This window comes from Saimiri boliviensis, chromosome 17 (genome assembly GCF_048565385.1).
Source record: "Saimiri boliviensis isolate mSaiBol1 chromosome 17, mSaiBol1.pri, whole genome shotgun sequence".
NCBI classification, from domain to species: domain Eukaryota; kingdom Metazoa; phylum Chordata; class Mammalia; order Primates; family Cebidae; genus Saimiri; species Saimiri boliviensis.
In genome coordinates, this window is record NC_133465.1 from 3380853 (window position 1) to 3402813 (window position 21961).

Genomic DNA, 21961 nt, shown 5'->3' on the forward strand with positions numbered 1-21961 from the left:
GAGTCACCCAAAGTTTCCTCTTTATAATAATGATCACAAATACATGTAACTCAGAAGAAATGGCAAGGAGTTTTATAACCATTCTCATTGGATTTTTGTGTCAAACTTGTAAGGGAAACTCCTTCTCCCCATTACAGAGAAAACAGGCTAGCACTGGGTTTGGTGGCTCACACCTGTAATCCCAGAACTCTAAGAGGCAAGGCAGGCGGATCACTTGAGGTCAGGAGTTCGAGACCACCCTGGCCAACATGGTAAAATCCCGTCTCTAGCCGGGCGCGGTGGCTCAAGCCTGTAATCCCAGCACTTTGGGAGGCCGAGGCGGGTGGATCACGAGGTCAAGAGATCGAGACCATCCTGGTCAACATGGTGAAACCCCGTCTCTACTAAAAGTGCAAAAAATTAGCTGGGCATGGTGGCGCGTGCCTGTAATCCCAGCTACTCAGGAGGCTGAGGCAGGAGAATTGCCTGAACCCAGGAGGCGGAGGTTGCGGTGAGCCGAGATCGCGCCATTGCACTCCAGCCTGGGTAACAAGGGTGAAACTCCTTCTCAAAAAAAAAAAAAAAAAAAATCCCGTCTCTAGTAAAAACACAAAAATTGTACATTCAGAGACTTTATCCTGCAAGATTGAAAAAAAAAAAAAAAGAAAAAAAAATACAAAAATTGGCCAGACTTGGCAGTGTATGCTTGTAATCATCCCAGCTACTCAGGAGGCTGAGGCAGGTGAATTGCTTGAATCGGGGGGTGTGGAGATTGCAGTGAGCTGAGATTGTGCCACTGCACTGTAGGCCTGGGTAACAGTGAGACTCAGTCTCAAAAAAAAAAAAAAAAAAAAAAAAAAAAAAAAAAAAAAAGAAAAAAAGAAAAAGAAAACAGGGGCTCAGGGACTGGCTTAGTTGCTTAGTTGAATTGAGATGCTGACTGCCCAGACTTTTTGACTCCTCCATACACAATGCTCCTGTCTTTTTGCGATTTTTCCTGTTTTTGTATACAGACATTGGCTTTTTTTTTTTTTTTTTTTTTTTTTTTGAGACGGAGTTTCCGCTCTTGTTATCCAGGCTGGAGTGCAATGGCGCGATCTCGGCTCACTGCAACCTCCACCTCTGTATCCTGAGTAGTTGGGATGACAGGCACGCGCCACCATGCCCAGCTGATTTTTTGTATTTTTAGTAGAGACGGGGTTTCACCTTGTTGACCAGGATGGTCTCGATCTCTTGACCTTGTGATCCACCCGCCTTGGCCTCCCAAAGTGCTGGGATTACAGGCTTGAGCCACCGCGCCCAGCCAGAATTGGCTTTTTTTTGAGACAGGGTCTCACTCTGTCACCTAGCCTGGAGTGCAGTGGCATGATGATAACTCACTGCAGCTTCAATTTCCCAGGCTCAAGTGACCCTCCTGCCTCAGGCTCTTGAGTAGATGGGAGTACAGGAATGCACCACCACGCCTGGCTAACTTAAAAAAAAAAAAAAAAAAAAAAAATTCTAGACATGTATTCTCTCCATGTTGCCCAGGCTGATCTCAAACTCCTGGCTTCAAGCAATCCACCTGCCTCAGCCTCCCAAAGTGCTGGAATTACAGGCATGAGAATATGTAATAGGAAAAGAGTATAGACTTGAAAAAAAAAATAGAACGTTTAGAAATAAAAAGTAACTATTCATGAGCTAGGCATAGTGGCTCAAGCCTGTAATCCCAGCTACTTAGGAGGCTGAGGCAGGAGGATTGTTTGAACCCAGGAGTTTGAAAGCAGCCTGGACAACAGTGAGACCGTCTCAAAAACAAAACAAAAACATATACCTCATGACTAAGTGAAACAGGAGGCAACATCTGGATCATTCTTAGCTCATAGAGAGAAATAACGTCATTATGTAACAGGAAAGAAAGAAAAATACTCAAACTATTTAAATAGCAGCAAGAGTGAAAAAGCCTGATTCTGTACTTGGAAAGAATTTAAATGCAAATCAACTTTCACTTGTTACACCAAAGTTCTAATTGAGAAAGAAATTACACCAGAGGTTTTTGAAGGTTTTCTGGAAGTGATCACTCACAGATTTTTTTTCAAACTTGATGCATCGTATTTAACTGCTTATGCAAAGTAAAGCCTCTGATTTTTAAAGAATTGTGGTAAAATACACATAAAATTTGCCATCTGAACTTTTTTTTTTTTTTTTTTTTTGATGGAGTCTTGCTCTGTCGCCCAGGCTGGAGTGCAGTGGCACGTTCTCAGCTCACTGCAACCTCCGCCTCCCAGGTTCTAGCAATTCTCCTATCTCAGCCTCCCAAGTAGCTGGGACTACAGGCATGCACCACCACACCAGGCTAAGTTTTGTATTTTTAGTAGAGATGGGTTTCACTATATTGGTCAGGCTGGTCTCAAACTCCTGACCTCAGGTGACCCACCTCAGTCTCCCAAAGTGCTGGGATTACAGGCATGAGCCACCACGCCTGGCCTCATTGGAATCATTTTATGTGTAAAATTCACTAGTATTGATTTTCACAGTGTTGCAAAACCAATCTCCAGAACTTTTGCATCATGCAAAACACAAACTCTAGATCCATTAGGCCAGTGGTTCCCAACCTTTTTGGCACCAGGGGCTGGCTTTGTGGAAGACAATTTTTTCACAGATTGGGATCAGGGGGAGGTGGGGTGCTTTTGAGATGATTCAAGTATATTACATTTTTAAAAATTGAGATAGGGTCACACTGTGTCACCCAGGCTGGGGTGCACTGGCACAATAACGTCTCACTGCGGCCTCAATCTCCTCCCAGGCTCAAGTAACCCTTCCACCTCAGCCTCCTGAGTAGATGGGACCACAGGCATGTACCACTGCACCCAGCTACTTGTTTGTATTTTTTTATAGAGATGAGGTTTTGCCATGTTCAGGTATCGAACTCTTGAGCTCAAGCTATCTGCCTGCCTTGGCCTCGTAGAGTGCTGAGATTCCAGGTGTGAGCCACTGTACCTGGACTCAAGCACATTATATTTATTGTATACTTTATTTCTATTACTATTACATTGTAATATATAATGAAATAATTATACAACTCACCATAATGTAGAATCAGTAGGAGCCCTGAACTTGTTTTCCTGTAATTAGACGGTTCCATCTAGGGGTGATGTGAGATAGTGACAAATCATCAGGCATTAGATTCTCTTAAGAAGTGAATAACCTAGACCCCTCACATGTGCAGTTTAGGGTTCACCTAATGCTGCCACTGATCTGACAGGATGCAGAGCTCAGGCAAGTGAGCACACCGACTGCCTACCTCCTGCCATGTGGCTCAGTGCCTAACAGGCCACCAACCTGGACCAGTCCATGGCCCGGGGGTTGGGTACACCTGCATTAGGCAACTACTCTCCATTTTCCCCTACCTCTAGCTCCTGGCAACCTCTATCAAGCAATTCTTCTGCCTCAGCTTTGTGAGTAACTGGGACTACAGATATGCGCCACCATGTTAATTTAATACAGCTAATTTTTGTATTTTGGGTAGAGATGAGGTTTCACCATGCTGGTCTCGAACTCCTGACCTTGTGATCTGCCCGCCTCAGTCTCCCAAAGTGCTGGGATTACAGGCATGAGCCACCATGCCCTGTCCCTACTTTCTGCTTCTATGAATTTGACTACCCTAGATGCATCATATAGTAGAATCATACTTTGTGATTGTCTTATTTGACTTAGCGTATCTTCAAACTTTGTCCATGTTATAGATTTGTCAGAATTTTCTATTCTTATGAATATTCCACTGTATGTATATGCTGTATTTATTTCTGTTGTTTTCTTAACATTCTTGAAGTATCTATATATCTACAGATTATTATTATTATTATTATTATTTTTTTTGACAGTGTCTTGCTCTGTTGCCCAGGCTGGAGTGCAGTGGCACGATATTGGCTTACTGCAACCTCCGCCTCCCAGGTTCAGGCAATTCTCCTGTCTCAGCCTCTGGAGTAGCTGGGATTACAGGCATGCACCACTGTTGAGAAATGTTTATGAATATTGATGTTGAGGAACGTTGTTTATGAATATTGTTTGAATGCTGAGTATATGACAGAATATATTGTTTGTGAGGAGGAACGATGGCAAAGAAAACCTAGCTGCAGCATCCCCAAGTAGAAAACTACTTGGGGCATTCCAAAGTGGCAGGACAATGTATAAACATCATGTTAAAACAAATCCTTAAGATATCTCACCCTGCTCCCATGGCTCCCTCGTGGAGAATACTTTAGGTTGTTTGTGATCAGTGTTAAGTGGGCACCAGCTGACTACTTGGTGTGTGTTTTGTTATGAGAAAATACCAAACACCTGCTTGTTAATAATGATCACCTGTTCAGAGAGAATAACTGCATGGGTCAGAGTCTATTTGGGGCCTGTAGCCTCGAATGCTGTCAGCTCCTGAGACTCTTAGTTTGGAAGGCTGCTGGCCCCCTGCATAGACCCACTTTGCTGTTCTATATGGAGGTCTGTCTCTCATTTCCTTCAGCACCGCCTGGATGGGTGTCTCTATGGCCGAGCTGGTACTCAGTAAGCCACCATGCCCAGCGATATTTATTTGAGACAGGGTCTCACTCTGTCACCCAGGCTGGCATGCGGTGTGGTGTGATCATGACTCACTGCAGCCTCGACCTCCTGGGCTCAAGCAATCCTCCCACCGCAGTCTCCTGAGTAGGTGGGACTACAGGTGTGTGCCACCATGCTAATTATTTCTTTTGTATTTTTTTGTAGAGACAGGGTTTCACCTTGTTGCCCAGGCGGACCTCGAACTCCTGGGCTCAAACAATCTTTCTGTGTTGGCCAGCCTCCTAAAGTATTAGGAATACACACGTGGGACACCATGCCTGGCCTGCCTTATTTACCTGTTCATGTATTGATAGACATTTGGGTTGCTTCCACCTTTGGCTATTGCGAATAATGCTGCTACATGGGTATATAAGCATCTGTTCAAGAACCTTTCTTTTGGATCTATATCCAGAAGTTGAATTGCTGGATCACAGAGTAATTGTGTTTTTAATTTTTTGAGCACAGGTCCTACTGGTTTTCATGGCAGATGTAGCATTTTACATTCCTGCCAACAGTGCACATAGGGCTCTCATTTCTGCACATCCTTGCCAACACTTGTTTTCTGTAATAGCCATCCTAATGGGCATTTGTCTATAGAAACGTGTGTTTAAAGTTACTTGGTGTAGTTTGCTAACACACTCAGGACAGTATCTGTCACAGGGTAAACTCTGTTGTTTCTTGAAAAAATAAATCAGCAAAGTTTACAAGTTGGAAATTAGTCTTAATACTCTATAAGTTATAGGGCCACATGGTAATTGCTTTAACAGAGCTCTCACTAAAATGTTGCATTAGTACCAAGTGGCAACACAAACTTTAAAGGAAAGGTTCCCTTGATCTTTGAGCCTGACAGGTAAGACTATCCAGGAAATGGCATTCCAAAGAGAAAAGGAAGTAGCATGTTCAGAGGTTCAAAGTCATGGAGATGTAAAAAGAAATATTTCAAAACCCAGTATCACTGAATGTGGCAGGCAATGAAGCTGATGCTGACCATATTCCAAGTGATGGGATTTTGCCTACAATTTCTTCTTCCTAATCTTTAAAAATTAAATCTTCATTTCCTATAACTGATTTTTGAGTACTTCAGATTTATGCTGTTTCATGGTGAAGTTTTTTTTTTTTTTTTTTGAGACGGAGTTTCGCTCTTGTTACCCAGGCTGGAGTGCAATGGCGCGATCTCGGCTCACCGCAACCTCCGCCTCCTGGGTTCAGGCAATTCTCCTGCCTCAGCCTCCTGAGTAGCTGGGATTACAGGCACGCACCACCATGCCCAGCTAATTTTCTGTATTTTCAGTAGAGACGGGGTTTCACCATGTTGACCAGGATGGTCTCGATCTCTTGACCTCGTGATCCACCCGCCTCGGCCTCCCAAAGTGCTGGGATTACAGGCTTGAGCCACCGCACCCGGCCCATGGTGAAGTTTTTTAAAGACCTAATTTGACACCCTTATTCATGTGAGGAAATAAAACACAAAGAGGGTTGGAATGACGTAACTCAGAATCTTCTAGTTCAGAGACAGAGCTGGAACTGAAACTCCAATCTAGGGTTTTCTTCACTATTCCCAGGAGAACTTTACCAGGTCTCCTCATTCATCTCCAGCCTTTAGAGTGAGAGGATTCTTTTTTTTTTTTTGAGACGGAGTTTCGCTCTTGTTACCCAGGCTGGAGTGCAATGGCGCGATCTCGGCTCACCGCAACCTCCCGCCTCCTGGGTTCAGGCAATTCTCCTGCCTCAGCCTCCTGAGTAGCTGGGATTACAGGCACGCACCACCATGTCCAGCTGATTTTTTTGTATTTTTAGTAGAGACGGGGTTTCACTATGTTGACCAGGATGGTCTCAATCTTTTGACCTCGTGATCCACCCGCCTCGGCCTCCCAAAGTGCTGGGATTACAGGCTTGAGCCACCGCACCCGGCCGGAATGAGAGGATTCTTAAAAGAACGGTATGCTTTTGTTAAGACTTTTGTAAAGACTAAAAAATCCCTTTGCATTGATGCAGTGCTTTGTCTTTTTCAAAGTGCTTTTCATCAGCACAATCTCCAGATGTTACTATGTGCCTCCTCTGCCACACATCTTAATTTTCTTGAACAGGGGCACTTTTGTTCTAGTTCTGACAGTTTCTCTCACACTGTTCTCTAATAAAAACAGTCTGCAAAGCTTAATCCCAACGAAAAGCAATCAAAACCAAATTGGAAACAGATACACTATGAATACAGGAACACTATATTTATTAGGTCAATAATTCATTTTTAGCAATACAAGTACAGAATATATCACAATGCTGGTTACAAACATACTTAGTATGGTTTAATAGTTACAAATAACAGTGGGCACTACAAGTTGGTGAGAATGATATGAAAGGTCATCCTGACACAATGAAGAACTGTCTTCAAAAATCTAATGACCTTAGATATTTCTATAGAAATTATTGTGGCACTACTAGTGGGGATTTTCATGTAAAGATTGTTAGTGTTTTGCTTTTAACTGTTCCATTAAGAAGTTTTTATTTTGAGTCTATTAAACTGAAATCCCCTGTTGCTTAATAAAGTATAAAAATAGTACTGACCTGGTAATATTTAGTAAAATGTAGCATTCATTCACATCATAAAAGTAGAACTAAACTGAAGAGTTTTAGTTACCATGGCAACATATCTTCCCATAAAAGGAATCTACAGAAATGAGTAATGTTACACAAATGGTACCTGCAATGGTTATTTAGTGATCCAACACTTAACTGTGCACCACAAACCAAGTTTTCTAGATATCTATATATAGCATATATTTTTAATCTTAAATTTTACTCTTGAAAAACATGTGCACTTCAACAACTCACTAAGGCCACTCATGCTATAGATACCTAGGACTGCAATTAAAGAATAGTATTATGCAATAAATCCTAAAGCACACTCCTTCTGATTATCAACAGGGTAAAACCAGTTTTCTGCCTAAAACATTCCTGAGATTTATGGACAAAAGAACTAGTGTTGAAGCTGGAGATTAATCCAAATGTTATATTAACAACAAGAAAATAATTTCCTAGCTGGGCATGGTGGCGGGTGCCTATAATCCCAGCTACTCAGGAGGCTGAGGCAGAATTGCTTGAACCGGGGAGGTGGAGGCTGCAGTGAGCCAAGACGGCGCCACTGCACTCCAGCCTGGGCAACAAGAGTGAAACTCTGTTTAAAAAAAAAAAAGAATTTCCTGGCAACTAAGATCCTCCACAGCCAAGAGGCGAAATACACATTCACTTTTAAAGCAAACATAAAACTCTAAAAAAATTTGCACTTATAAATTAGTGTTTTTCCAGTAGTAACTTTGCCACTCAGAAAAAATAAAAAGGAAGCAGCAAGGCTAGAGAAATTTGTGTTTTTATGTTTTATGAAAAACATAAAAAAATGGCAGTTAACGATACCTGTTATGAGCAAATCATTATTTCTATGTATACAGTTTTGGTCAAAGGTTTCAATCATGTTTCGGCATGTGTTTACTGCAGTTTTTGGTCTGCACTATTAGGGAGCAGCCAGATGACATCCTCATTATTTCTGAGATTGCAGCCTCTGTACTTAATTTTCACAAAATTATAAACTCTTCCTAACAGACTAGGACCCAAGGTCTTTATCAAATCCTTTATTTTCACAAATGAAAAAATACCTGGGCAGGGGTTACTACAAAGCAATAGTGAATCAATTTTTAACCAAGCAGAGGCAGAGATTTGATGGTAATAAGGGTCTCAATCCCTCTGGCAAAGTCAGCTTTAAGGACTCTAAAGATTATATTCTAAAAATCCCAACTGGCTCTAATAAATGGAATGCAGGCATGAATGGCGACCTGAGCGACACATGCGAGTGCGGACAGAGCTCCCTGATGCACCCAACTTGAGTAGCACCAAACCTTAGGAAAAGACTGAGTAGAAGAGAAGAGTCAGAAGAGGATGAGATCAAAGGCCCTCATTTAACATGACTTTACTGAACTCCCGAAAAACCTTGAAGTTGGCCAGGGCTTCCTTACATACCTCACCATATGTAAAAAGTTTGTGCAAGGTAAACTTATTGTAAAATGAAATTTATTCTTTTCTCCGAGATTTTTTAAAAAAACCAACAAATCATAGTGGCACACATCTTTCTAACTTGTCCTAAACATCCCTACTAAAAGGATGAATCTTAAAGTTATAAGGTATTACTCTTCATTAGAACCAGAAATAACAGCATATTAAGTCAGATCCCTAACCAAAAGTGAAAATCTGTTTTCTTAAGCTAGAGTGTATGCATTAAAGTACGTGGATTTACAAACAAACAAACAAACAAACAAACAAAAAAACATTAAAGCAGCAGTGATAAGGAGAAACTGCCAATAACCATGTTTCAGAAAAACACAACTGACTGCCAACTGACATTACCACCCTGTCATCCTAGGCTTCTAAACACCGTGTTGTTTTATCACTGAGTGTGAGCTAAGCTGAGTTCAAACTGAGTTACGGACAATGAGGCTGTAAGTCATTTCTTTATTTTTATCCTAGGAAATGCTGTATGTGCACAAAACCAAAAAATACAGATTAAAAAAAAAAAACTTCATATGGAAACATGTTTCAAAATATTTATTAAAAAACAATTTACCATGACATTCCTATACCACAAACATACCACTGGAATCTAAATAACCAATAAAAGCATACAAAGTCTATCCTGAAAAGATCTTTGGAGGTATTAAATATATAGGCCCATGAGGATAGAGCTGAGTAACTTAAAAATGTTAGTCCCTGGTCACAAAGACTATTTGGTAATTAATAAAGAAGTGCCTCTTGGCATCAGACTGCAATTAACTGAGGGGCGGGGGGTGGGGGCAGCTTCATAAACTTTAAGTATGTCAATCTACTCTTTCCAAATTTTAAAAATAAAATAATTCAATTTGAGGAATAAACCCAGGTTTCTAAACCACACAGTTAATCATCTTAGGGTATGGGCATGCTTCATCTCTACGAATACATCCCCCAACCAATCCCCTCCTAGGGTCTTAAATGCACTGGCTTATAACTAATAGGACTGCAAATAACAGCTTCAAACAAGGTTGGGAAGTTCAAAAAAGTGCTTAAAATATTAATAAAATTTGAAATCTACAATGAATTTTTCTGTACTCAAGATCAATGTGGCAGACAGTTTAGATTTTTTCCCCTCTCACCCAACATGCATGTTAAAAGAAACCTAAAATTCAACACACATCCATTCACCCATAGACTACTCGAAGCATTAGCTAGGAGCAACAACTTTAACAGCCAAGTCATGAACCCCTGAAAATAGGGGGGAACCCAGATTCTTAACTATAGAAGCATTAGTTAGGCTACTACAGTAAGAATTGAGGTAACAGCAAAATACCTTTTTGTTTCTTGAATTGCTACATGTCACAAATTCTTAAATTTATTACCTCATTATTAAATAACCTGACTGGCTTTAAAAAAATCAACTCAAAACCCAATAAACAGAAAGTCAAGTTAGTGAAATTGTTGTATTATTAGGTGATCTTTTCATTTGACTCCTAGATTTCAAATGAAATGACCTAGTTGTATTACTATTTACCATAAAAACAGAAGATTTTCTAAGACTTATTTTTGGGCATTCGTTTTCATTAATATCCATAAACCATACAGTAACCTAACATTTCCATCTGAACATGAACTGTTTCATGACTCACAGCCAATATACTTGTTAACTGCATTGATTATTAGGGCACCATTTAAAATGAGGGGGATGGCTGCAGCCGGTATTTATAGACTTGCTTATGGCACTGCCATCTGTGTACCTTGACTAAAAATATGCCATTGAAGTTGCCAAACTTCCCTAATTGGTATCTATTACATGAATATAATTTTTGCATTATCCGTTTTCATCATTAATCTAAAAAAAATCATTCTGATAAAAGTATACATAGGGTCTAAAACAATAATCTAAAGCCTCTGGTCCAAATAATCACCTTCTACATTAGGCTGGTCCTTTTTAGATCCTCCTGGTCCTGTTAGCAAATGCCATCAGAGCATCTTGCACTGTTGTACCAAAAAAAAAAAAAAAAAAAAAAAAAAGTCAGTAATGCTGGTCTATCAGATTTTCTATTACTTACAGATCAACACTGGTCCAGTTCAGATGAATCTGACAGTCCTTTCTTGGTAATACAGAGTGGTTGTATACACTTCTCTGGGCAAGGTAGCCAAACTTAAGTTGGGATGTCCGTTTTATTAGTACTTGTGTTAACTTTTCTATACTGCATATAAAGATTTTCCCCATAAAATTCCTTTACACTACAGTATTGAATACCTCCACATGGAAGAATTACATATTAAAAAGTTGTTACAATCATCCTTACATAAAAGAATGCAACTCTTTTAAACTCTTAAATAGTTTTATTTAGGGGTATGTTTTATTATTTCAGGCTTTCTGCAAAATGAATTTTTTAAAAACAAAAACAAAAAAAGATTTCCTGTTGTTTGTTCTACTAGGTTGAAAATGTGGGCCAGACTACTTACACATGCGGTACATGCTGAATGTAACTGAATATACGCTTATTCCTACAGACACTCTGCAAGATAGGGATCACCCAAAATAGGGTCTTCAATGGACTGGACCAGTGTTTCAATGCAAATTCCAGCCCCCCAAAACAACATGGTTTTGATTTCACAGTATGAATTCCCTGGAATCTGGGAAAAGGTAATTGGTTAACTGAAGTCCTCCTTCAGCAGCTCGGTCCCTCAACATTCTGAGAAATCAGGAAGGACTGCACCACTTCTTCAGTGGACTGGGGGCTGGTGTTGACATCTTCAAGAGCATCTGTCACTGAATACTGCCGATCTCGCAACCGGTTCCAGTTAGACAGAACATTGTGATATTCAAACACTTTTTCGTAATTTCCAATGGAGTTGTAAAGTTTAATAAGACCTCGATAATCATATTCTAGTCCACTGTAGCCTTCACCAAAAAGTTTCTTCCCTGAAAGTAACAAAAAAAAAAAAAAAAAAAAGAAAAAGAAAAAAAAAGCAAGCACAAATAATGAGATAACAAGCAATTTCTATAACAAGAACACAAGTTCAATTCTTTCAACAGGGTGGCTTAGGTTTATTCCCCCAAAAAGAATGGATGTAATTCTTGCATCAGCATCCCCCAAATCAGTCCCACCTATGAGCTATCACTAAGACTTTAAAAAAATTTTCTCTTGTCTAAAGAAGCTGGCTAGATTAGAACAGAATTATAAAAAATCATGGTTTGAAGGAACTGTTTTTTAAAGAGATCTCAAAGAAGAATGGCAGCAACTCCAACAACAGAAAAAGACACATGCCCAAGCTTATTCACTGCAACAGTATTTGTAATTACAAATTAACAGAAACAAATGAAAACACATACCAGTTTAATCAACTGGGTATCTTCACTCAATGGCATACTATGTAGCTGCAAACTGAGGGGAAAACTCTGGGCTCTCTATAAAGTGTTATGAAGTGACTGACAGTATGTATGTTGTTCAGGTTTTAAAAAGTAAAATACCAAAGAGTATCTATAGTATGCTCTTTTGTGTATGATAGGGAAAATAAGAAAATATAACAAAATATGGATGTGGGCAAAAATTTAACATGATAAATAAGCTTAATTGTTCTGCAAAAGAGTAACATAACTGGCCAGGTGTGGTGGCTCATGCCTATAATCCCAGCACATTAGGAAGCCAAGGCGGGCAGATCACGAGGTCAGTTTGAGACCATCCTGGCCAATATGGTGAAACCTCATCTCTACTAAGATATCAAAAAAAAAAAAAAAAAAAAAAAAAGGAGAGGGAGGGAGAGAAAAATTTAAAAAAAAAAAAAAAAATTAGCCAGGCATGGTGGCACCCGCCTGTAGTCACAGCTTCTCAGGAGGCTGAGGCAGGGGAATCACCTGAAACCAGGAGGCAGAGGTTGCAGTGAGCCGAGATCACACCACAGCACTCCAGCCTGGCAACCGAGTGAGACTCTGTCTCAAAAAAAAAAAAAAAGAAAGAAAAAAGAAAAAATAACATAACCACATTGAAGGAAAGGGGTGTAAATAACCCCAACTAACTCTTGAACACTGTATTCTGAACATATACTACCTTCAGACTAAAGAAAAAGGAAAACTGTAAAGAAATATTGAACAGTAAATAGTAGGTTTGTTTTTCATAGTGGTATGGGTTAGCAATTCTGAAACTACCTGTACTTGAGGAATGAGCAAGTCAGTCAACATATTATGAATAATAGGGAACCCCCATGTATATGGATAAATGATTATAGGCACAATCTCGCTTGAGCCACCGTGCCCAGCTGAAAAGATTTCTTAAACAGAATACAAAAAGTACTATTCACAAAAGAAAATACTGATGCATCTGATTACATTAAAAACTGGCCAGGCGCAGTGGCTCATGCCTGTATGCCTGCAATCCCAGTACTTTGGGAGGCTGAGGCAGGAGAATCACTTGAGCTCAGGAACTTGAGATCAGCCTGGGCCAACACTGTGAGACCTCGTCATATTGAAGAAAAAAAAAAAAAAAAAATCACCAGGTATGCTGGCACACGTCTGTAGTCCCAGCTACTTAGGGGGCTGAGGCAGGAGGATCACCTGAGCCCAGGAGGTTGAGGCTGCAGTGAGCCCTGTTCTGTACAGGATAAGATCCTGCCTCAAAAAAAAAAAATTAACAACTTTTGTTTTATAAAAGGCTCCATTAGGAAACAAGCAATAGAGTAAGAGAATATATCTGCAGTGTGTATGACCAACGAAGGGTCTGTCAGATTCATATTATATGAAGAACTTCTGTAAGTCAATAAGAAAACGATAAGACAAATCAATATAAAAAATGGGTAAGAGTTTTAACAGGAACTTCATAAGATGATGGACATGGCTTCTTATTTTGATTTTGTAGTAGTCCTGAAATGGAAATCCAAATGTTCCAAATGTGTATTAACAGTGGAATGGTCTCAGATGTAATGGTTTCAAAAAAATAAAAACATTTAAAAAGGAAAAAAACAAAACAGTGGAATGGATAATGACATCCTAATCAAACATACGGCAGTAATATGCAACATCACAGATTTCACCATTAATGTTCACCAATAAGCCAGACACATACAAATATACATTGTATAACTTAATCAAGTTCAAAAACAGGTAAACCTGATCCATGATGTTAAAGTTAGGAGAAGGTAGGGGGAGGAATGAGTGGGCAGTAATTGCACAAACAGTTTAAAATAACTACTTTTGCCTACACATGACACTCTACTGTCACACCTCTTACTACTGACTTCAATATCAAAAAAAAGCACCTTTAGCAAAATGTTCCAGATGATTTTTGGGTGGTTCCTGAATATCCTTAGCAACTTACCCCATTTAAGTCTATTTTATTTTATATTTTACTATTTATTTTATTTATTTTTTGAGATGGAGTCTTGTTCTGTCACCCAGGCTAGACTGCAGTGGCGCAATCTCAGCTCAATGGCAGCCTCCATCTCCCAGGTTCAAGTGATTCTCCTCTGCCTCAGCCTCCTGAGTTGTTGGGACTTATGCTTGGCCTTTTTTTTTTTTTTTTTTTTTTTGTATTTTTTAGTAGAGATGGGGTTTCATCACACTGGCCAGGCTGGTCTCCAACTCCTGATCTCAAGCGATCCACCAACCTTGGCCTCCCAAAGTGCTGGAATTACACGTATGAGCCACTGTACCCAGCTCATAAAATGTTATTAAGCCTTTAATAACATTTTCCTTATATAACATGTAAGACATGCTGACATGTTGATTTGTAATCAACTGACTACAGAAAATGTAAATGTAACATACCAATTGCTATAGATCGCAAATAAAGTTTCTCAGCGTTTTCATACTGATTCATGTCATAATTATATAAAGAAGCCAGATGTCCCACTGAAAGGGCTACTTCATAATCTTCTTGACCAAGAAGCTGTTCTTTAATCTGAATTGCTTTGATGTGCATTTCTTCAGCTTCCTGAAAAACAATTATGCCGAATCAATCATTATACTTTTTCTCATCTTAACAGTTCTTACTCAATGAGCAAGACTGATCTAAATGCCAAAGACATCTTATGAATGCCATGAGGTAATCAGATCAAAGAACATACTATGTTATTCCAAAAACTGCCTATGGGAAGCATTACAGATTTTTGGAAACTGCAGATAAACTAATGACAGCAATATTATCCTATGCCAAAAGTAACAAGTGAAAACTTACCCTAGTAATAAAAAATTGTTAGAAGAAATTAACAACAAAGAAGAAATTTGCAAAATTAATTATAAGAAACTGTTAGGGCCGGGCGCGGTGGCTCAGCCTGTAATCCCAGCACTTTGGGAGGCCGAGGCGGGTGGATCACGAGGTCAAGAGATCGAGACCATCCCGGTCAACACGGTGAAACCCCGTCTCTACTAAAAATACAAAAAAATTAGCTGGGCATGGTGGCATGTGCCTGTAATCCCAGCTACTCAGGAGGCTGAGGCAGGAAAATTGCCTGAACCCAGGAGGCGGAGGTTGTGGTGAGCCGAGATCGCACCATTGCACTCCAGCCTGGGTAACAAGAGCGAAACTCCGTCTCAAAAAAAAAAAAAAAAAAGAAACTGTTAGAAGAAATTAACAAAATATTCTAAAATAAAAATTACTTCCTTTGGGTAACAGTTAACAGTCCAAATTTTAGTTGGACCTTCTTTACAAGCTCTATATCATAAATATGTTAATTTACATGGGCATATACTTTATTTCATTTTTTGGAATTTTGACAATTTTTATTTCCCTCAACAAAATAAACTCAAGCAAATTGAGGGACATAAAGGGTCTGCTTTTCAGGTAAGGCAGACCTCTCACTCATTCCCTGCTGTGATCCAAAATTAATTGAGAATGTATAGGCTAAATGCAGTGGCTCACGCCTGTAATCCCAACAGTTTGGGAGATCGAGGCAGGTAGATTGCTTGAGCCCAGGAGTTCGAGATCAGTCTACGCAATAGGACAAGACCCTGTCTCTGCAAACAATACAAAAATTAGCTGGCAAGGTGGTGTGTGCCTGTACTCCCAGCAACTTGGTAGGCTGAGGTGAAAGGATCACCTGAGCCCAGGGAGGCTGAGGCTGCAGTGAGCCGTGATCACACCACTGTACTGTACAGCCTGGGCAACAGAGTAAGATCTTATATTTAAAAAAAAAAAAAAAAAAGGAATTTATAACTCGAAATTCTAAAAGACATTAAAGTTAGTCATATTTATTGCTACGATTAATAATACTTGCTGCAATATCTGACACTTCTTGTATACCTACCACGTGCCAGGTATTCTGCTAAGAGCTATATGTACGTAGTATATACTAAGAATTATGTATCAATAATTATATACTAAGAACCATGTTTGAAGTCAAGTATAGCAATCATATTTGTCTTTTTTATTTAAATTTTTTTTCTTATCTGAAGCACTACTTTTGTATATTAACCTTTTTTTTTTGAGACGAAGTTTCACTCTGTCACCCAAGTTGGAGTGCAGATCTTGGCTCACTACAATCTTCACTTCCTAAGTTCAAGCAATTCTCCTGTCTCAGCCTCCTGAGTAGCTGGAACAACAGGCGCATGCTACCACACCTGGCTAATTTTTGTATTTTTAGTAGAGATGGGGTTTCACCATGTTGGCCAGGCTAGTCTTGAACTTCTGACCTCAAGTGATCCGCCCGCCTCGGCCTCCCAAAGTGTTGGGATTACAGATGTCAGCCACTGCGCCTGGCCTCATATATTAATCCTTTTGGTCTGACATGTTTCCCAATTGTTCATGGTCTTGATTTTTTTTTTTTTCTTTTTGAAACAGGCTCTTACTCTGTCAGCTAGACTGGAGTGCAGTGGTGTGATCATAGCTCACTGCAGCCTCAACCTCTTGGGATCAAGTAATCCTCTTGCCTCAGCCTCTGGAGAAGCTGGGACTACAGGTATAAGCCACCATGTCTGGCTAATTTTGTGTTTTTTGTAGAGACAGAATTTCCCTATATTGACCAGGCTAGTCTTGAACTCCTGGCTTCAGGTGCTCCTCCTACTCTGGCCTCCCAAAATGCTGGAATTATAGGCTTGAGCCACTGTGCCTGGCCCATGGTCCTGATATTTACATTTTGACTATTTTTTGTTTGTTTTAGAGATAGGGTCTCACTTTGTCACCTAGGCCAGAGTGCAATGGTGTAATCATAGCCACTATAGTCTCAACCTCTTGGGCTCAAGCCATCCTCCTGCCTTAGTCTTCCAAGTAGCTAGAAAGATAGGCAAGTGCCACCACATCTATCTAATTTTTGTACAGACAGGGTCTCCCTATGTTGCCCAGGCTGGTCTCAAACTCCTGGTCTTAAGAGAACCTCCCATCTCAGCCTCCCAAAGTGCCAGGATTATAGGAATGAGCCACTGTGCTTGGCCTCTTGTTGTTTTATACTGGCTATTTTCTCAATTTCTTCGTGGAAAAAAGTCAGTATACAATTTATTTGAGCTTAAGATTTATTATTTAAGATTCTACTTCATTACTTAAGAGAGAGAAAAACATAGTAAAACATGTTTCTACCTTAAATTTTCTCATTGACTGATAAAGTCTTCCAAGGTTTCCATAGTGCTTTGCAGTCTGTACATTAAATTCCCCAAAAGCTTTTTTAGCTAGTTGGAGTGAAGACAGGTGCAAATCATGAGCTTCTTGAAGTAGCCTCTGTTCAGTTTCCTTATTATGACAGTCAATTGCAATCTCCTCTAAAATAAGTGCTAAATAAAGAAGGCAATAAATTAGTGCACTTCAAAACCCATCTACCAAAGCTAATCAGAACATCTAAACTTAAGTAATATAAATGTTTACTGAACGTATTTATATGTGATTATGGTTTGGAACTGGTCAAGATGAAAGAATTCCACTTTCACAAAAAAGTACACTTTTTGGCAGTCATTCTATTTTGCACAGTATAATAAATTCAAATTTAAGAAAAACAATGGTACAAACTATTTTGCAGAATTAGCTTCTATTTTAATAGACTGCTATACTTTGCTGATGTGAATTTGTTTTTTAAATTAAATGCAAGGACAAGGCAAGTTTTTAAAAGTTATGAAACTGTGTCAAGGAGTACCTTAGCACTTTGAACATTTTGAAACCACACTTTATAAAACATAACCTTTAACCAAACACAGCTAAAACAACTGGTTTCCTACTCATCTGACCAACCACATCAGACAAGAAGACATTTCAATTTCAAAGCTGCATTCAAGACTTTCAAACTCCATCTAAAGTCTTAAGAATATACATATTCTTTTACCAGATAATTTGATTTCTTGGAAAACTGTCTATGTATACAAAGGTAAGAAAAAGAGATCTATTTCATTGTAGCATTTTTAAAAAAGAAAACAGTTAAAACAATTATAAGAGTCAAATAATAATGGTAAGGTTAAATACATTAGAAAAAAAGAACGTATGTAGAGACATGAAAACATGTTTATAATATATTAAGTGAAACAATTATAAAACTAAAAAAATCATTCACTTAGTTATCTTATTTGAAGTAAGAGAAGTCTAAAATAATATTCACCAAAATGTTGATTGAGGATTGGTGGGATTTTAAGGTAATTTATTTTTTCTCTTTTCTATCTAATTTTTTAACTTCTGACATTAATCATGCATTACTTGTGTTAACTTAAAAAATGCAAACCTAGAGAGAGAAAAAACTCAGTTCCAGAATTAAGGTAGAACATATCCCACATGCACAGAATTACCACATAGGTGACCCAATTATGTTAGCAAAATAAATGCATTACCTGAGAAAGCCTTGGTGGTAATCAGAAGGAAAGTTAAAATAAGAAATGGAAGATAGGGGTATTTGGCAAAAGCCTTGCAACATTCAGGGTAACTTGATATGAAGCTCAGGATAAGAATCCTGCACTACAAAGCTGAAGCTATGAAACCCATCTTCTATCCACGTTGTGTGGAAACATTTGTGTTATTCTTCCATGTAATCCTCAAAAAAAACCTAATGCATGCATGATTGAATTACAAAAGGGAGAGAGATAAGAAAGAAATTCTGGCTTTTAACAATTTTTTTTTTTGAGACAGAGTCTCGTTCTGTAGCCCAGGCTGGAGTGCAGTGGCATGATCTCTGCTCACTGCAACTTCTGCCTCATGGGTTCAAGCAATTCTCCTACCTCAGCCTCCTGAGTAGCTGGGATTACAGCTACTGTAATCTCTGCTATTAGTAGAGACAGGATTTCACCATGCTGGCCAGGCTGGTCTCAAACTTCTGACCCTCAGGTGATCCACGTGCCTTGGCCTCCCAAAGTGCTGGGATTATAGGCATAAGCTACCATGCCCAGCCTATTAACAATGTTTTATGAGAGATGCAAACAGTCTTTCATTATGAACTACTGGAAATCCTTAAGTAGACTTGTGGTAAAATGGCTATTTAGTAATCTGTAGACACAGTCAATCCTGTGAGAAAATCCTCCAGCCCTCTGAGAAAATAAACAAATACCCCTATTTTATACCATGTATCATCTACTTAAAAATATCTGAGACTAGATTGCAAAGGATACCTTTCACCCTCTTTGAAGAAGCCAAAAGAAGATGATCTTCAGGTAGGATGTGGGTAATGATACCAATAGCTCTTTCTGCATGAAATCTGTAATACAGATAAATATAGTCTGGCATTTCTTTTTAGTTACAAATGGTTTAGGAATTTTAAAAATCACAGTCTGTAATATAATATTGATAGAAAGTACTCTAAAACTATCTGTGGTAAAGGTCCAGCTTTTTGTTTTAAATTTCCAATCTGTTGTAGACTGAACTTTTAATATCCAACAGAGACTCCCATTTCCCTCAGAATGAAAGAGGAAGTCCGTATTATAGCCTACAAGACTCTACATGATCTTTCAGCCTGCTACTTCCCTGACCTCATCTCCTGCCATTCTCTTTTTTTTTTTTTTTTTTTTTTGAGACGGAGTTTCGCTCTTGTTACCCAGGCTGGAGTGCAATGGCGCGATCTCGGCTCACCGCAACCTCCGCCTCCTGGGCTCAGGCAATTCTCCTGCCTCAGCCTGCTGAGTAGCTGGGATTACAGGCACACGCCACCACGCCCAGCTAGTTTTTTGTATTTTTTAGTAGAGACGGGGTTTCACCATGTTGCCCAGGATGGTCTTGATCTCTCAACCTCGTGATCCACCCGCCTCGGCCTCCCAAAGTGCTGGGATTACAGGCTTGAGCCACCGCGCCCGGCCTCTCCTGCCATTCTCATACCAATTCTCTCCTTCCCCTTTAGCCACATAGGCCTAGCAGTTTCCTGAACATGTGGAGCACGTTCTCACCCTGGCTTTACCTCTCTGCAATGCCCTTCCCCTGAACATTCTCACGGCTTGCTCCTCACTGAACAGGTCTTTCCAGAACAGACCACATAAAAGGCCCTAAAAAATTTACCATGGCTGGGTGCAGTGGCGCATGCCTGTAATTCCAGCACTTTGGGAGGCTGAGGTGGGTGGATCACTTGAGGTCAGGAGTTTGAGACCAGCCTGGCCAACATGGTGAAACCTCATCTCTACTAAAAAAAAAAAATACAAAAATTAGCTGGGTATGGTAGCACACACCTGTAATCCCAGCTACTCGGGAGGCTGAGGCAGGAGAATTGCTCGAACCCAGGAGGCAGAAGTCACAATGAGCTGAGACTGTGCCATTGCACCAGCCTGGGTGACAGACTGTCTCCAAAAAAAAAAAAAAAAAAAATACCACCACTCTCTCAAATCTTACCCTACTTTACTCTTCTTTACAACATGTATTCTTGCCTGAACAAGTTTGGTTGTTTATGGCCCATATCACCAAACAGAAGGTAAGCTATTTCTCTGTTTTATTATCAGCTCCTTTCAAACAACTCCAAGCCTCTTAGCTCCCATCTTCCAGGTAACCACTAGTTTTCTCAAATCTGTCTTTCAATTTATTTTCTCTTTTGTTGTAACTAATCTGCTGTTTAACTTGTCCGCTGAGGTTTTTTTTTGAGACAGGATCCCACTCTGTCCTCCAGGCTGGAGTACAGTGGTGCAATCATGGCTCACTGCAGCCTCAAACTCCTGGGCTCAGGTGATCCTCCCACCTCAGCCTCCCAGACACCTGGGTTTACAGGCATACACTGCCATGCCCAACTAATATTTTGTATTTTTTTGTATAAAGATGGGGATCTGCTATGTGGTCCAGGCTGGTCTCAAACTACTGGGCTCAAGTGATCCACGTACCTTGGCCTCCTGAAGTGCTGGGAGTACAGGCATGGGCCACCATGTCTGGCCTGTCTGCTGAGTTTAAGTGTCAATAACTATTTCTATTTCTAGCCATTTGTTTTATTTTTATAACAGCTCAAGATATAATTAGCATACGACACAATTCACCCATTTAACGTGTACGATTAAATGGTTTTTAGTGTATTCACATAGTACGCCAATCGTCAAAATTAATTTTACAACATTTTCATCATCCCATCAAGAAACCTATGCCCGTTAGCAGTCACTCTCCATTTCCCTCCAATTCCCCAGCCTAGATAACATCAATTTATTTTCTGTCTCTATGAATTTGCCTCTTCTGGACATATCACATATATCAAAATCATACAATATGTTATCCTCTGTGACCCTTTCACTGAGCACACTGTTTTCAAGGTTCATCCATGTTGTAGCATATATCATTTGTTTTATTTTAAAATCTGTTCTTTTCCGGCCAGATGTGGTAGCTCACATCTAAAGTCTTAGCACTTTAGGAGGCCTAGATGGGCAGATCACTTGAAGTCAGAAGATCGACACCAGTCTGGCCAACATGGGAAAACCCCGTGTCTACTAAAAACACAAAAATTAGCCAGGCATGGTGGTGTGTGCCTGTAATTCCAGATACGTAGGTGGCTGAGACAGAAGAACTGCTTGAACCTGGGAGGTGGAGGTTGCAGTGAACCCTCACACCACTGCACTCCAGCCTGGGCAACAGAGTGAGACTACGTCTCAAACAAACAAACAAACAAACAAAAAAACAACGCCCATTTTCTTTACTGTCCTCCAAAATATTCTTGATTCTTTCTTCTATGTTAGGGTCAGCAAACTTTTTCTGTAGAGGGCCAGAGAGTAAATATTTTAGGCTGTGTCAGCCACACATTCTCTGTTGCAACTATTTTTTTTTTTTTTTTTTTGAGACGGAGTTTCGCTCTTGTTACCCAGGCTGGAGTGCAATGGTGCAATCTCGGCTCACCGCAACCTCCACCTCCTGGGTTCAGCCAATTCTCCTGCCTCAGCCTCCTGAGTAGCTGGGATTACAGGCACGCGCCACCACGCCCAGCTAATTTTTTTGTATTTTTAGTAGAGACGGGGTTTCACCATGTTGACCAGGATGGTCTCGATCTCTCGACCTCGTGATCCACCCGCCTCGGCCTC

General features: G+C 39.9%; 1 protein-coding gene across 1 annotated transcript in view; it reads right to left on the bottom strand.

Moving 5' to 3' along the window:
• Positions 1-9128: 9128 nt before the first annotated feature.
• APPBP2 (amyloid beta precursor protein binding protein 2) overlaps positions 9129-21961 on the bottom strand; it is a 77382-nt gene continuing 64549 nt past the window's right edge. Inside the window, exons 10-13 of the mRNA XM_039476389.2 lie at positions 19103-19188; positions 17103-17293; positions 14360-14525; positions 9129-11521 (exon numbers count right to left, since the gene is read on the bottom strand). Of these exons, the coding sequence (XP_039332323.1) occupies positions 11268-11521; positions 14360-14525; positions 17103-17293; positions 19103-19188 (697 nt within the window). The 3' untranslated portion in view covers positions 9129-11267. The remainder of the gene's footprint in view (positions 11522-14359; positions 14526-17102; positions 17294-19102; positions 19189-21961) is intronic.